This window comes from Talpa europaea, assembly GCF_964194135.1.
Source record: "Talpa europaea genome assembly, chromosome: 5".
Lineage (NCBI taxonomy): Eukaryota > Metazoa > Chordata > Mammalia > Eulipotyphla > Talpidae > Talpa > Talpa europaea.
Window position 1 is genome coordinate 32,505,880 of NC_140071.1, and position 16,450 is coordinate 32,522,329.

The window sequence follows — 16,450 nt, forward strand, 5'->3', positions numbered from 1 at the left end:
CACCATTTTTTTTCATCTGTGTTCAAGGACTATGTCGTGCATATACCTTTTCAGTTAATTTTCCTTTTCTTTGGATAAATGTCCAAAAGTGGAATTAGTGGGTCATGTCATAGTTCTATATTTAATTTTTAGGAACCTGCACTTTTCTATAGAGGTAGGAATGTAAATTGGTTCAGCCAGCAGTGCACAAGGGTCCCCTTTTTCTACACATGCTCAACAATTAGTCTTTTTGATTTTAGGCTTTCTTACAAGTGTGAGGTGATAATGTCATTATGTTTTGATTTACATTTCCCTGATTAGTGATGGTAAGCATCTTTTCATGTACCTGTTGGCCATTTGTATGCCTTTGGAAAAAATATATTCATATTCTGTTTGTTTTTAAATTGTATTTATTGAGTTGAGTTCTTTATGAACTTTGGATATAACTCCTAGTTAGATATAGTTTGCAAATATTTTCTTCCATTTGGTATATTGTGTTTTCACATTATTGGTTTCCTCTGCTGTGCAAAAGTTTTTTAGTCTAATGTAGCCCCATTTGTTATTTTTTGCTTTTGTTGTCTTTACTTTTGAAAAGTCAGATCCAGAAAATCATTGCCAAGAACATTGTTAAGCTGCTTATTGCTTAAGTTGTCTTCTAGGAATTCTGTTTTCAGGTCAAGTATTTAACTCAAAATGGACTAATTTTTATATTATGGTGCAACATAGGGTACACCTTCATCTGCATGTTGCATTTATTGAAGACACCATCCTTTCTCCATTTTATATGGTTGTCTCTTTGTCTTAACCAAATAGGAGTGGATTTATTCTGGAGTCAATTCTAATCCATTGATCTGTGTATGTTTTTATGCCATTACCATAGTGTTTTGATTACTATAGCTTTGTAAAAAATAAGTCAGAGAAGGTGATACCTCCATCTTTGTTCTTTTTCAAGATTGTCTATTTGGGTTTATTTTTGTAGTTCCATACATACTTGAATTACTTTCCTACTGGGTTGTCATAAAAGTCATGATGTAGTTTTGTTTTTAAAGCAAAAATGCATCATGACTTTTATGACAACCCAGTAGTTCTATCAAATATACCATTGGCATGGGAATATTCATAGGAACTACAGTGACTCCAGAAATTGCTTTGGAAAGTATGGATTAGATTACTTTGGGTAGTATGAATTATTTAACAGTTACTCTCGCTATGACTTCTAACACTATATTGAATGAAAGCATATTGTAGACATCCATGTCTCATCCTGGTCTTAGATGAAAAACCTTCAGCTTTTCATCAATGAAAATGTTACATCACATATGGCCTTTATCATGTTGAGGTACATTCCTTCTATACCCACTTTGACTTATTTTAAAATAAAACTATTGAAGTAGCATTACCTATAACATAAAAATTTCAAGTTTATGCATCATAAATTAACATCTTTATGTACTGCATCAAGTTTACTATGAAAAGTCCAATTTGAGAGTTTGTCATAAATGGAATTTCACTTCTGTTAAAAGTGAAATATATTTTATCCTGCATTTTGTTGATGTGGTATATCCAGTGATTTGGCAGATGAACTTGTATTTAAGCAGCCCTCTGGATATGTATTCAATTAAATGTCTCTCTCTTAGGTAAGATAAGCCATTTAGGCTTCCGTCAAAGAAAATGTGTATGCTCTTTATCTAGTTGCTTCTGCTGGATTCTGACTCTGTGGCAGGTGAGAGTGAGTATGTGACCCCTGTTGGCTTTCAAAGTTAACTCTTTTGGGGGGGGGCTAATTTAATAGGTTTGTATCTCAAAATTTGTGGTGCTCAAAGTAGATTCAAATCCTTCAGTCATCATGAAGCTCCAAGTTTTGAGTACCCTACTAAGCTGTAGGTTGCTGAGCTTGGGAGTGATGTTTATGAGGAGACTGTTTCTCCACTGCTGTTCTGAGGTGGGTTTTTTTAATTTGCCAATACTACATCTTTTTAGAGGAAATTATTCTATATTTAGATTTAGTGTGTCCATGCAAGGAGGTGGATTCATCTTGAACTGGAAGTCACATCTTATTTGAGTTTTGATGTAGCTATAATACTGTTTTTAAAGCTTCACCTTTCATTGTAATCAGGGGATCATGGTAATAACCATGAATCTTATGTTAGTGGAACTAGAAGGAACCTAGAAGCTGCCTCATCCAACTTCCATTCCTTTCCTAACCAAATTGAGTAATTTTAATAGGAAATTCCCAACTGTTATGCTCCATTAATGCCCAACTCTAAGAAACCAGACGCTACAACTTACTCATTGGCTTTAGTTCAACTTTCTAGAGGAACATGAAATATACTGTATTAAACAGTCCTCCCTCCCCAGTGTTTTAAAGAGACACCCACTTTTTGCAAGCTCCCTTTATACCTCTTCACTTTATGAGAAATTTGAAGAGGATTTGCCTTTTATTACAAAAGGCAAAAGCAGCATTTGACATTTGTTTTGCAGCAGCGTTGCACACTGAGTGGCACTGCCAGAGCTCTTTCCCCTGAGCCACTTCATACATACTGTGTACATATCATGTAATTCCTGTTTTTACTATATGAGTGTTATTTTAGGCTTTATATCTTATTTAGTAGGTTATTTTTGGAACCTGGGAAGGCTCAAAAAGCTTTCCATACAAGTTAATGGTAATTGCTTCCTTTTTGCCATTTCAGTTTATAAAAGGTTTCATAGGAATTGCTCTACTTTCTGATGATGGGGGAAACTGGTATTAGATCATAGAAACTCTAAAATCTTCCCTAATTCTATATATAAGTCGCATTTGCTGGTTTTGCCACATACTCCCCTGATTTTAGTATTTGTTTGCTATGGTTCTTATGATAAACAGCTGACTTTTTTTCTCTTAATGGTAAAGTAATGGCTTATTTTATAATTAATGGCGAAATACAGTGTATGAAACTCTACTGTGTTATCCAAGTGGGAATGTGCAGTAGGAACTAATGCTCTGGGTCTTTGGAGAGGTGAAGGTGCAAAATATATTTACCAAATTCAACATTTCCCAAAGTCTCAGTCCATTACAGCCTCAATTTTAAGGCCCCAAAGCAGCCAACTTCAAGATAAAGTAAACTAGGATTGATAAAGAACCAATGAACTTAGGGAGAAGCCAAGTAATAGTAATTCTAGATTTTTAAAGGAGGTAAAGGGATGGAAGGAAATAGGGCATAAAGACTTGTAATGGAAGAACTTGAACACATTTGTATAATTACAATAAGTTTGTCCATTATGTCATTTTGTGTGGCATTCTCCAGAGCAGTGTGGAACTCTGGTGGTGCTTTAACAAGACTTGAGAATTCAGGAACTTTGAATTTTATCAAAGTTCATTTAATTTCTAAAGTACCAGTTACTTAACAAGAATCTTTAGCAAGATGGAGTCTACTTAGAATAAAATGTCCTAATCAAAACTAAATGACTGAAAGAATAGTTATATATAATTGCTAAATTAATTTGTGGTATATTTACTGTTTACCTTTGCAGAGTTCTTTGCTTTACCCCCATTCTTGGGGACTTTGGAACTGGAAACATTCTTCTTATCTTTGTCCTAAAGCAAAAGAAATGAGGATATTGCTATCATCAATCCATCTAGCAATTAGTTAACTGGTTACAATAAAATCAATCTAGACTATTCTTTTTAGTAGCCTGGAGAGCTCCAATTTGATTAAATAATGGCAAACTTTGGGTTTAGGCATTACAATGGTGATGTATATAGTAATGTTTAAGGTAGGAGAAAAACATGGGTCACATTCATGATTTACCCAGATCTTTATTTTGCTTGTCAAAACAGAGCTTGTTTCTATCAGAAGTGGCTTTTTCTGTGCCAACAGAACAATAGGTCCCTGTTTTAAGTGCTGTGGAAGAGAAATAGAATAACAGAAACCACCACAGATGGCAGGTCACATAGAAAAATGAAGCACATTAACCAAGAGGGTACTATTTACAAATTTTCCAGGAGTGAGAAATTAAACCACTCAACACAGGAACAAGTGGCAATTCAACAAGTGAAAACACTTCATAACAGCCAAAATAATAGCAAATAGATGTGCTATGTTAATTCTTCTAAAAATAACCATGAGGGGCACTCATTTTACTTTTCTTCCTATTTGATTTACGAAGGAAGAGTGTGGTTTACAGGTAAAATGCCATATACTTATTGAAACAGTTTCTCTCACTTTTTAGTCACATGTTGAGCACTAGCTGTGTAATAGGCTTGTCACTAATGCTGTGCACAGAGGGAAAGGACACAAAGCTGCTGTATAAAGTGCCCAGCACAGTGGTGTGATACATAGGCAGCCCAGAGAGCAGGGAAACATGGGAGAGATACCTTTGACAGTGGCCTGGGAGGGGAGAAGTCATAAAAGAAGTCTTGCTAAAGGAACTGATGCTTAAACTGGGCCCTGAGGAATAAGTAGGAGAATCAACCTACAGGGCATGGCTGAAAAGGGGTGGAAACCCCAGGGCACCATGCAGAAGGGGCTGTTTTCATTTTAAAGGAGCTCAGGCATAGCACTGATGTTGTACAATAGTGTAGCAATCAAAAGTGATGCCTGTAGGACTATAAAACAACGTGGAAAACATTTATGAAATAATGTCAAGCAATGTACTATATATATGAATTAGAACCAGACTAAATAATAGTGTTTGTGGGAGAAGTGGAAATACTCTTCAACTTTTTGGCACCACTGAATTCATATCACAGTGAAAATTATGCACAATCAAAGAAGTCAATGTGAAAAAGCACAATACCTTTGCTGTTTGTGCTGAGGCTTCTGTAGTTGGGGGACAGCTGTCAAAATCTCCTGAAAGACTGCTAATGGCGTCTTGGTCATCTTCAGGTTTCTGATATATTAACAAACTACCATCAATGAAGAGGCACAAATGCGGAGACATTTTCCCACATCACTTTAAATGAAATGTGTGTCTCTGTGTATAAGCACAACTTGCAGCCTTTCTTCCCCCAATATAATAAAGATGTTAAAACATGAACATCCTGACAGCTCTGTTTTCTTCTACTCTTTTATACAAGTCGCCCAATATTCTCTGAGCCTTGATATTCTACTCTGGAAAATGGAACTGCCTACTATCTTAAGGAGTCTTGTGAAGACTAAATGAGAGAGAGAGAATACATCCACCCATACACACTTGCGCCTAGCATCATTACCAAGTACATGGTGGGCAATCAATAAAATTTCAAGTTTCTAAATGCAAAATAAACAGCTAAAATAATTTTTTTTTAGGGAAACAAGTTGTTACAGAGTTTACCTTTGATGCCAGGGGTTTCTTTGTAGGTGGCTTCACTGGTTTGTTCTGAAAAACAAGGCAGACTACTGGGTAAGCAGATTTTTGTAAAGGTTTATTTAGGTATAGTTGGAATTTATAGACTGTTATCCAGTAACTTATGTAAGATGGAATACAGATTTGCCTTACTGCTTCTCTTAACTTCCCTATAACTATTTCGAAAGTCTGGTCCTAGAAGTACAACAAAAAACAAAAAACCCAGCAACATTTAGGAATTTCTGCCATCCTGTGTTATAATTCTACTTAAAATGCTACAAAAAGTACCTTGTTTCTCTGTCTTATTTACTATATAGCTTATTACACCATGGAAAGACTTGAGGCACTGAAACAATCTACAGATAGATTTTTTTCAGACAGGGTTATAAATAACTTGTCAGGCATTTTCTTGTCTAAAGACAAGGGCATTAAGAAATATATTTCCTGAAGAATACAAGCAGGATTAGTTAGTGCTATCAAAGCAAGGATGATTCTAGCAGGATGCAGAATTGCTATTCTGAGGAATACTAAACAAACAAGATGTAATTTCTTTTTTTTTTGTGGGACCCTCGCCGGCAGCCAGGTAGCAAACCCGGCTCTGCAGAGGCTGCGGGCAGCCTAGCAGCCCAGCGCTCAACTGCTGCGCCACCAGGGGAGGCCCCAAACAAGAAGTAATTTCTATAATAGGAATCAAGGAAGCTCTTTAAACCAGGGAATCATCAAAACTATCAATAAATCAGTACAGAAAAAGAAGATGTAATTTAGGCTTCCTCATTTGATGAACAGGCCTAGAAAGGGTTATTTTTCATCTAATTGATTTGCAACAGGAGCTGAGTAGGATGGGGTGGACTAGATTGACCTAGCCTTGGCTTCCCTGTCAGAGACAGAAGGCTGGGGATTACTCCAGCATATATTTACATAAGGAAATAGAACTTGTGATTGGAAATATGGTTTTGCTTGTCTTCACTCAACTGTGCTGAAGTGTAGGAGGGGAAACCCTAAGTCTTGGAGGTGCCACATTTATTTGTCCCTTTTAATTCTAGTACTAGTTCCCTCTTTCTGCTCACAAGATTATATGAGTCATTTTAACAGCCTCGTTTTTGCAAAGAGAATCATCAGTGCACACATCTTGGAATCATTATTAAACACGAGTGGTGAATATTGTTCAACTCTACGCCACAGTTCCCGCATGGCAAACTACAATGCTATTTGCACCAACAAATATTAAACAGCATTCTTAATAGCCTGCTCTTCAGAGGTATAAAAAGCCCTTCATCACATTATATTTTTATGGTATTGTTAAAATGTACCTCCTACCTCATTCAAGTGAGATCTGCATTTCACAAGCTTTGTACTATTAGTCCAGCCCCGACATGTCCCTTCACTTACGTCGTCATTATCCAAGAGATGTCTATATTCAGGAGGGATAGTGTCGTCTCTTTCTCCCAGCTTGTCTCTATGTTCAGCTTTAGTTCTTTCCTATAAACATCAAACAAGCATAATTACTATTCACTTCCCCCTTCACATGGAGAATACATTTAAAAAGCAGCATTCTACATTTATTGGACTTTTCTGAAGCAGAATATATAGCCTGTTTTTATTTTATAAGCCACAGACCAGTGAAATGACTGCAGTGGACTCTTAATGAAAAAAGGTAAGTCTATGTATGTGCTTCTATGTCAATCCACAGTGGTGATTTTTCTACCTATATTTTAAATTGAAATAAATGACTAAATGTTTATCCTCAGAAACCATATAAGGAGCTAAAATATCTTTTTATGTGAGTCTAACTTTTCGTTAAAGAAGTCATTGTACTGTGGCATTTAGAGGTACCATTTGCCACTTTGACTATTTATAAGCAATTCTTGAGAGACTGGAATAGGTAACAAATTTGAATGGGTGTGAGGCTTGCTGGTGACACAGGCGAGGAAGTCACGGACTGTTGGGTGAGCAGTTCCTGCCTCCAGGCACCTCTGCCTCGGTGGGGCTGGGTTATTCAGTCATAAATCCAGTAACAGATTTTATTGTCCTGCATCATTATAATTCCATTTTGCAAAAATAGGTTAAATTCACATCAGTATTTCTAAGAAAATGATAGGATCAAAATTAAGGATTCTTAGAAATGTCCTTTCTTCTGGACATGGATATGGCTGGTTACTTCCTAGTTCCAAGCTAAACAGATTGTTAAGTACATTGTTCAGCACTTACACATGTTGTATAAAATGTCGCCTGTCAACAGTTTATGCCTTCCAGACACACCATTGCATGGTGCTGAACGCTTGGTCCAGTGCTCTTTGATTTAGGAGTTTGTACATAGATTTGGTTATGAAGGCAGATAAGGCTGCTGGGAAGACTTGTTCCACTTAGGTGGCCTCTGCCACTACAAGTCTGCCTAAAAAGTGCATGTGTGTTTATCATACTTATGTTTTTAATACCAAATAAAGCCACGGAAAGATAACATGGGAAAAGGCAATTTACAAAGCAGAGCTATGTTCTTCCACCATAACAAAATCTGGTTTCACAAACAGGACCTTTGCCTGAATCTGCACAACACAGTCCTCACTGAGGAAATAAAATACAAGATAGACTGCAGTGTAGGGAAAAAAGAGACTTAAGCTAACCATTTACTACTCTAAAGGGTGACCTTCTCCTTACTTTTTGAGGAGGGTATGCTATAAGAACAGCAATCTTTTTTTTTTACCTTGACCTTATCCTCCATTGGTTTGTTGTCGTCTGGATCAGGCTGCCTTTGCCCTAGACTGTCAGAAAGTTGATCCAAGGCATCGTCGAGGGCTTTACTGTCACTCGGCTAAAATGAAAATCTAAATTAGTTAATGGTGTCCAGTGACATCACTTGTTGGAGTGTGATCCTAACACAACACTAGGACTTCCATAAGCTTGTGGGATTTTCACCAGGGAGCTGGGCAGGGTGGGTGAAAGGCACGGCTGCCTGGTGGTCTTTGTCTGGGACCTTCACTCACACATCGCTAGGCCTGTCTACCCCCAGCCCTACCAGATGTCTTCATCTTTCAGGACCACAGGACACTCCTAGAAAGGTGGTGTTCTTGGCTTCATTTGTTAGAAAATGCCTTAAGATGCTTTCAGTGTATGTGACACTACTGGTGACATTCTAATGTTCCCAGCAAAGAATGGGTATAATTACGATTGCTTAGTTCATTCTTTGATCCTCAAGTGTATTCATTTAAATAAAGCTTTAATTCTAGGTTTTTGTGATATGTTCAAATAAAATATTAACTAAAACTAGATAGGAAAAGTGATGAAAAAGGTGTCATATTAAAACATACTTGTGAAATGCAAATTGTGGACTTCTTAGTAGAGTCTCAATTAGGGCAGAACATCTGATCAAGGTTAAGAATTGAATGGGTATGACCCAGCAAATCCACTGCTAAGTATTTATCCAAAGAGCATAAAACACTGATTTAAGATGAAACCTGCATTCCTATGTTTACTGCAGCATTATTTACAATAGCCAAGATATGGTAACAACTTAAATGCTCCAAAACAGATGAGCGGATAAAGAAAACGCAGTATATATACACAAAGGAATACTACTCAGTGATCAAAAAAGATAAGCTCATGCCATTTGCAGCAACACAGATGGAACTGGAAGGGACTATTCTAAATGAAGAGAGCCAGGAGGAAGAAGATAAATACTGGGTGGTTTCACTTACATGTGGAATCCAGAGGAACCAAACAAAGGATCAAAGACAAACTAAGTCTGACCCTTGAAAGCAAACCATAGATCTGAAACAGAAGGGACGGGGAGGGAGGGAGAGTAGAGAACATGTGGAGAGGAGATCTGTGCGTAGTGTAGGAAGGACTGTGGGCACTTTGGTGGTGGGAGAACTATGGTGACCACACTTGAGAACAAAAATCCTATACTGCAAAAAAACAAACAAAAAAACCAACAAAAAACAACAACAACAACAACAAAAAAAACAACCAAACAAGGATATTTAAATGCTAAAAAATAAAGAATTGAAGTAGAAACTTTAGCCTGAGTTACTAATGGTGTCTCCTTTCTGTTGCACAGGAATGTCACCATTGTAGGTGTACATACACACACATACACACACACACACAGTATTTTACTCGTTTTAAGTGCTTCATTAGCACTCAGGACTACAGATGCTAGTGGTGCTATAGATGCTACCACAGCCAGATCTGGGTTTTGTCATTTGTGCCTCTGGGTATTTTCAGATGATCCTCAGGCTAACCCAGCAGGATAAAAATTCATTCAGGATCTGAGACTACAGCAGTAACTCAGCTTTGATGCTACATCAAAAGGAAAGGAAGCAGAGCTGACTTCATCAAAGCTACTTCATCTCCATCTACAAACGGAGCATTTGTGTTTTAATCCAAGGAGACGGGTTATCTGGTTTAGGGCAATCTCTTTATCTTTTGATGTGCCCTTGTCTCCTTGATTATGTGTAATTTTGTGCTTCACAGAAAATTAATCAAGGAAATCTGGAAAAGCTTTGGTCCCACAATCCTGCCTCAGAACATGTGAATAATTAAAACAATATTGATGCTAATGCTTTTTTCTATTGCTGACATGAAAATGACAAATTTTTACTGGTATGAATGGTAGAAAAATAATGCTATTCCAAAGTAGGTTTGTGAATTCTGGGGGGAGAAACTCAAATACTGGGAAATTTCATAAAATAAACTTAAGGTTAAATAGTGGGTATTATTTACAGCATGTGTCAGGAAAAATATAAAGAAGAAAATCACCAGGAAAACTAAAAATTTTTTCAAATGTAACAATGTGAACATATCCATCTGCACATCACTGCACTTTCAATTCTAAAAAACAACTGTGGTGAAAATATTTTCAGACTTTTTTTTCATTTAATCATTCTGGATATTTTCTATCATCTCCTTAAATCACTAATTCTTGAAAAAGAAGGTGCCTGATCTTCCTAACAATTTGGTTTATTTTCACTTACTCTAAGCAGGTACCCTAATTTCCCCCCTAATGTTGCTGTTAGAAAAACAAATAGAAGATATTGCTTACCCGAGGGGCTCCTGCAGAGTGGGTGGTTGGAGCTGGAGTTTTGGAAAGCACTTCAGAAACAGCAGCGGAAACTTCAATGTTTTCAAGTTCCTTTTTCAAAAAGAAGTGAGATTTTTATGATTTGTTGTATATAAAACTGCCGTTTCTCAATACAACTCTTAATTAGATTTATGATTATTTAGTCTCTAGTGCCAAGAGATGGATAGTGATACTATCTTACAAGTAACTTTTATTCTACTTCCTATTCCATACTAGTATTTTACACAATTTCTTATTCCTTATTCATATTTATTATTCTAAATGTCAAGTAATCTAATGAATTAAGAGTTCCAAGCTTTGTTTACCCATTTCTTGTTGTACATTCAATTGTTTGTGGTTTTTCGGCTTTCTTTGTTGTAATTAGTTGCTCTAAGTTCCTGAACTGCTTTATTATGGTACTAGCTATATCCTGCCAAAAGTCCCTCTCAAAAGTTGCTAGAAATTCTTGTCTCTTTATAAAAATGTGATAAATTTATTATTTATGTTTGCATCTTGATTCTTTCCCCATTGACCTATGGCTTTGCTTTCTGAATCAGAATTGTGGTTTTTGTCATTATTGCATGTTAAACCTTGGTGTCTTATTGAATTAGTTTGTCTTCCCCCAAAATACTGAAAAGTATTTTTCTTTTGAAATGCTTTTCAGTATTTTTCTGTACTTTCATGCATTAATTTTTCAGATATATTTTAGGAGAATTTTATTGAGTTATAGAAAAAACCTTATTGCAACTTTAGTAAAGAAAATAACAAAAGGGTTGGAGAGAATTGTCATTCTTTTAAGACATTTAATCAAACTCTTAGATGTTTTAATTTCTTCGTGCTCTAATTTTTCTATTCATTCCTTCTATTGCAATTTTCTTTACATAGGTCTGATGTATCATATTAGATAATTATATCTCCTAATCTGTTAATATTATACATAGCATATATAACATTATCTACAAATGTGTTAACTACAATTAGACTGTAATTTTTTTCTCATGGGTTAATTACTCTTCCACACACCATCAAGCAGAAATGACAGTAAAATCAACTTTTCATTATTTTCTGATTTTAAGAAAAATATCTCTAGTTTAATACAAAATATCTGATTCCTAGAATTAAATACACTTTAACATATAAAAAACTGTTTACTTCTTGAAGGTTTTAATTTAAATATATATGTAAAATCTGAAATGTATCTTTTACATGGACATAATTATTTGATTATCCTATTTTGATACACTGTATTATTTTCCTGCCATTGAATATTTAGACAATGGCAATCAATTACTTTAAGAATTTTATATTCTATTTGCTAATTTTTCATCTATAGATTTAAGTGCATAAGTTGATAATCTATATTGATCAAATCTTAATAGTAGGGCTATCACTAGTTGTAGGAGCAACTATACAGAGCATCTTTTTCAGGACATACTTATGTCACACAGGAAATATTTAGTGTTAAACATTTCCAAGTGTTAATTTTAAGGAAAGTTTGAGCAGAGTTTTAATCTTTTCAGTTTTTCTTTTGTTGGGTCTATGAATTGTATGTATTTTTGTTTAAAAATTTCTTAGAAAATTAAAACCCATATTTCATATTTAGTTGCTCTTTTATAATCATCATCACTTTCTCAATTTAAAGTTACATTTTATTTCTAAAATTTTTCACTATTGTATCTGCCAGTGTTTTCTAAAATCTTAGACATGCATAAAAACTGACTTTGAACTTTGAATTTAGTTGATTCTTACACTGATGACTTGCCATTTTAAAATTTAATATTTTATTTGTAAGATGTTTGTCTCTTTGACTTTTGTGGTATTTTATTGTATTAGTTATTTCAAAAGAAACAAATCTTGGCCAGGTGCCTCTCAGGCTGCTATTTCTATCTCCTAAACACAGTTATTGTTACTTTCTTTTTAAGAGGTTACTTTACAATAACTTATTTACATTTAAAACAATAGCTTCTTTATAATTAATATTGAAATTTAAAATTCAATAAACAATTGATTAATCACATTTCCCCTTTTCTCTATTATTTAAGAACATTTTGACAATCAATATAACTTATTAATACTGCTTTCACTGTTTATCAAAGATTTTTATTTGTAATGTCTTGATTTTTATTTATTTATGCATACAAGAACTGGGGTATAGCCCAGAGGTGCAGGGGGTGAGAGGATTCACCAGAGTGGGGAGCAGAACAGGCAGACTGACTGAAATACACTGCTGAGGGGAGCAGCGGGGAAATCAGGAGAGCTCTGCTGTGCCATGTGGGTAGCTCCCTGGCCAGGGATCGAATTCGTGCTTCAGTCACTGTGGATAACTTCATAGGTTGCGTCTTAACCCCTTGCGCCACCAGGGAGGCCTGTCTTGATTTTGTAAATAATGTATTCTGAGTTTACCTTTTGATTTCAGTACAATTACTGGAATTTTTAAAAAATTCTCTTTTTAAATGGAATTTGTTCTATTTTATTGTCATTTGTGCTATTTTCAGATGATCCTCAGGGTGACCCAACAGGATAAAAATTCATTCAGGATCTCAGATTAGAGCACCTTTAAACTTTTATATTTTTATATTTGAACATTAATTATGAGTCAGTATGATACTTTTCCCCCAAAGTTCTTGGAGCTTATTCTCAAATAATTTTCTATTTTGATCATTTGACTTTTACTAAAACTTTTATACTTTTTTAACTGTATCAGTGACACACTTTCTTGCTGGATTGTTAAAATCCAGCAGAAGAGTAAGATTTTTTTGTTAAAAAAGTGGTTGTTTTATCTCATCATTTCACTGTTATATCCCTTTCTGGGCAGAGCAAATAAATTTACTTGGGGAAAGGAATAAATGAAAGCATTGGTCTCCCCCAACCCCACTTGTTCATATGTTCTGCATTATTGTCAGGACCTGATGCCACATTCCAGGGATATTGCTCACTTTACAGTCTTCCCTAAATCTGGGTTGGGCGCCTTTCTCTGTCTTGGTGTGTTTTTGTGGATGAGGATGACAGGAAGGCTATGGGCTGGTGTGACTGAACTGCCTGGGTGTGTTGCTTTAATAGGGATGCAGTAAGGAGCCCATACTGGTTATTAATTTCTTCTTTGGTGGATTAGTGCTTCAGGCTACTGATAGGCTACTTGAAGGAATTATAATTTTTTCTAGTTATTGTTCACTATTTCTTAACTGATATGTATTGATTGTCCATGCTGTTATTCACACAGGAAGCGTGAAAACAGATAACCCAGCTTCCACAAAAGAGGTTCTGTAGTGATGTTTGGGAACTCTGCTGTACAATGTATGTTTGCATATAAAAGCCAATATAAATGCCCTGAAAATCTTTCAGGAGGGAAACCTGCTTACCATTACCTAACACTCCCCAAACTTTATAGTAACAGAATTCCTTCTATTCCATATGGAGTTCATATGGAAGACAATTTTGAAAATGACAAATATACAATTATCAACAGGTAAAGTTGTCTGAGAAGTAATTTGGGATGAACTCAATGTTAAGTTCTCTTTTTCACAGATCTACTTGATAAAAGACATGCTCATTGGTTCAATCAGTTGCAGTGCTGAAAACAGTGTTTATTAAAAACATATCTCATAATACGATAGATTTTTAATGGCTATAAGTTAAAGGTCATAACTCTTTCCTCAGCTCCTAAGTCAGATTCTAAGTTTCTAAGTTTCCATTTATTTCTGCCATTCTGAAAGTAAGGAAAGAAAACCAAACATTTCACACTTACAAGAGGTGAAGTATCTGTGGGGCTGGTGAAGTCCTTAGACAAAGCATCAAGGAGAAGGTCGTCATTCATGGGCTGCAAGAAGCAGGAAATGTATCAACAAGCACAACCTCATCTTCAAAATGTCATTGTTTACGTGCTGATCACTGCATTAAGTGGAAAGCTCTTCCCTCCCTGAATTAACAGTGAGGGCCAAATGAGAAGACAGATTCAGAGAAACAGTACTTACTGGAAGCAATTCCTCGGGCATCTGGGGCAGAAGTGGTTTTCCATCTTTACCCTATCCACGGAAGAAAAACATGGCACTCAATTATTTCCCACTGACCTTAATGGTAAACCTCTTTTAAGGGGCTGACCGGTTATATGTGATGTTGTTGGACATTAGAAATTAGATTCATCATTTCAGGAAGCAGATTCTCTCACTGGAGAATATGCTCTAATCAGTTCATGTCAACAAGCAGCTCACATTTAGCAGGCATTCCCTAGGCACAGGGGTGGCAAGATGATTTCCGCATGGCTTTGACTTCACTCAGAAGCCCACAAACTAGTGCAGGAGATCAATGTTCCAACAGTGTGTATGTGCCATATGGTGTTATGGGAGGACACTGGTATACAGGGATAAGGATCATCTTGGCTGAAATTGCAAAGACACCTGGAAAAAGCTAATTAGCTTATCAACCATGCATCTGAACTGTAAATCAATTCTGTGTCAAGCTGTATACAAAGTCTTGGGAAAACCACAGCAGCTAAGACTGAAAGTCCCTGCCCTCAGGGAGCCCACGCTATAGGCAGTTCCTGGGAAACTTGTGGCTTAGATGTCATCAACCTTCAAATGGTTCTACGGGCCACTTCTGAGTGTTAGGACAAAAATCATTAAAGCACTTGAGACTTTAGCAAAATGGGGATTTATAAATAAATGGTGGATCCCATTTACTGACACGCACAAAATAAATAACTTCATGACTATCAGTATAATTTCTCCCAAGACAGTGATCAGGTATTTGATTATTTAAAATGCGAGGAGGTGTGATGGTTTATAGTATTTCCTGGTCCCGTCTAGACTCATGTCAACTTTACTCCCCTTCGCCCTTTCTTCTGAGGATTCTGACTTCTTCAGTTAGGAGGGAAAGGAAAACCTGGACTTGTTCTCCACCATGCCTTAGCTGCAAAGGCAGTAAATTTCCCTTGTGACACACAGGGCCAGGGGGGACTGGACTGCCTCTCCACACTCCACATCTAAACAAGTTCCTATCTCTTCTGGAAAGGGAAATTTGCAGTCTAGCATCTGAAGAGGCCTGATACCAGCATAGCTGATACATAACAATGCAAGATTTTAACAAGAGATTAAGCTGCATCTGAAAATGTTGTAAAGCATTTGGTAATAATGTGTGAGATCAACAAGTTCAGAGGCTGATAAAGCAGTGAGGAAAAGCTAATCAACTGCTTTCTTAAAAACTGCTGTTAAAATTCAGAACAAATAGGGAGAAAGCAGTCATCCTCCTATGAAGCTACCTGCACCTGATCAGCCTTTACCACATGGGGCCTGTAAGCAGGTCTCGTGAACTGCAAAGCAGCATATAAACAAGCCCAAATTAACAGAAATGCCCTGGTTTCAACTGTATTCTAAAACGCAGAAAGGAAGCAGAATAAAGGTATCCAGAATTAAACTTTAATCAAGGAGAGCTCAGTACAGTTTCTGTCTTTGTCAAATAAATGGACTAGTGCATATGGATGTGTAAGGAGAATATCAACTTAATTTTCCTGAAAGGTCAGTGCAGTTTGGCTGAGTATTTTCTTAGGCAGTAACATGTTGTGAAAATGACATTTGTTTCATTGTCCATACATCAGCCCATTCTAGTGACTACACGTAACCTACAAGATTCATAACAGGTCTCCCTGTGTGACTTGTTCTGTGCATTCAAAATAAAGGAAATGGGCCAACTTTACTCAACTTAAACAGGCCATCTTGTAGTTTATATATATACATTGCAAAGAGTTCTTTAAAGGAGTTATTGTTCCTCACTTCTGTTTTCCTAGCCACAATATAGTTCTCTAATTTTTTTTTCAGTTACTGGCACTATAAAACCATATATTAGATGGGGGGAAATGAGACATTAGATTTCTTTCACTTAAGAATGAATGGCCGGGGCCTCCCCGGTGGCGCAGCAGTTGAGCGCTGGGTTGCGGAGCTGCCTGCAGCCTCTGCAGCACTGGTTCGATCCCCGGCTGCTCCCCGGCCACAGGAGGAGGGTCCCACATGGTGCGCAGACCTCTCCTGCCGCCCGCTGCTCCCCTCAGCAGTGTACTTCGGTCCTTCTGCCTGCTCTGCTCCCTGCTCTGGCTTTGGTGAATTCTCTCACCCTCCCGTG

General features: G+C 36.6%; 1 protein-coding gene across 1 annotated transcript in view; it reads right to left on the reverse strand.

The window, feature by feature from the left end:
• Window positions 1-16,450, reverse strand: part of CAST (calpastatin) — a gene marked incomplete at both ends in the record, with an annotated part of 111,643 nt that overhangs the window by 677 nt on the left and 94,516 nt on the right. Inside the window, 8 exons of the mRNA XM_084232921.1 lie at window positions 3,482-3,553; window positions 4,756-4,848; window positions 5,272-5,316; window positions 6,673-6,762; window positions 7,985-8,092; window positions 10,322-10,411; window positions 14,085-14,156; window positions 14,311-14,361. Of these exons, the coding sequence (XP_084089047.1) occupies window positions 3,482-3,553; window positions 4,756-4,848; window positions 5,272-5,316; window positions 6,673-6,762; window positions 7,985-8,092; window positions 10,322-10,411; window positions 14,085-14,156; window positions 14,311-14,361 (621 nt within the window). The remainder of the gene's footprint in view (window positions 1-3,481; window positions 3,554-4,755; window positions 4,849-5,271; window positions 5,317-6,672; window positions 6,763-7,984; window positions 8,093-10,321; window positions 10,412-14,084; window positions 14,157-14,310; window positions 14,362-16,450) is intronic.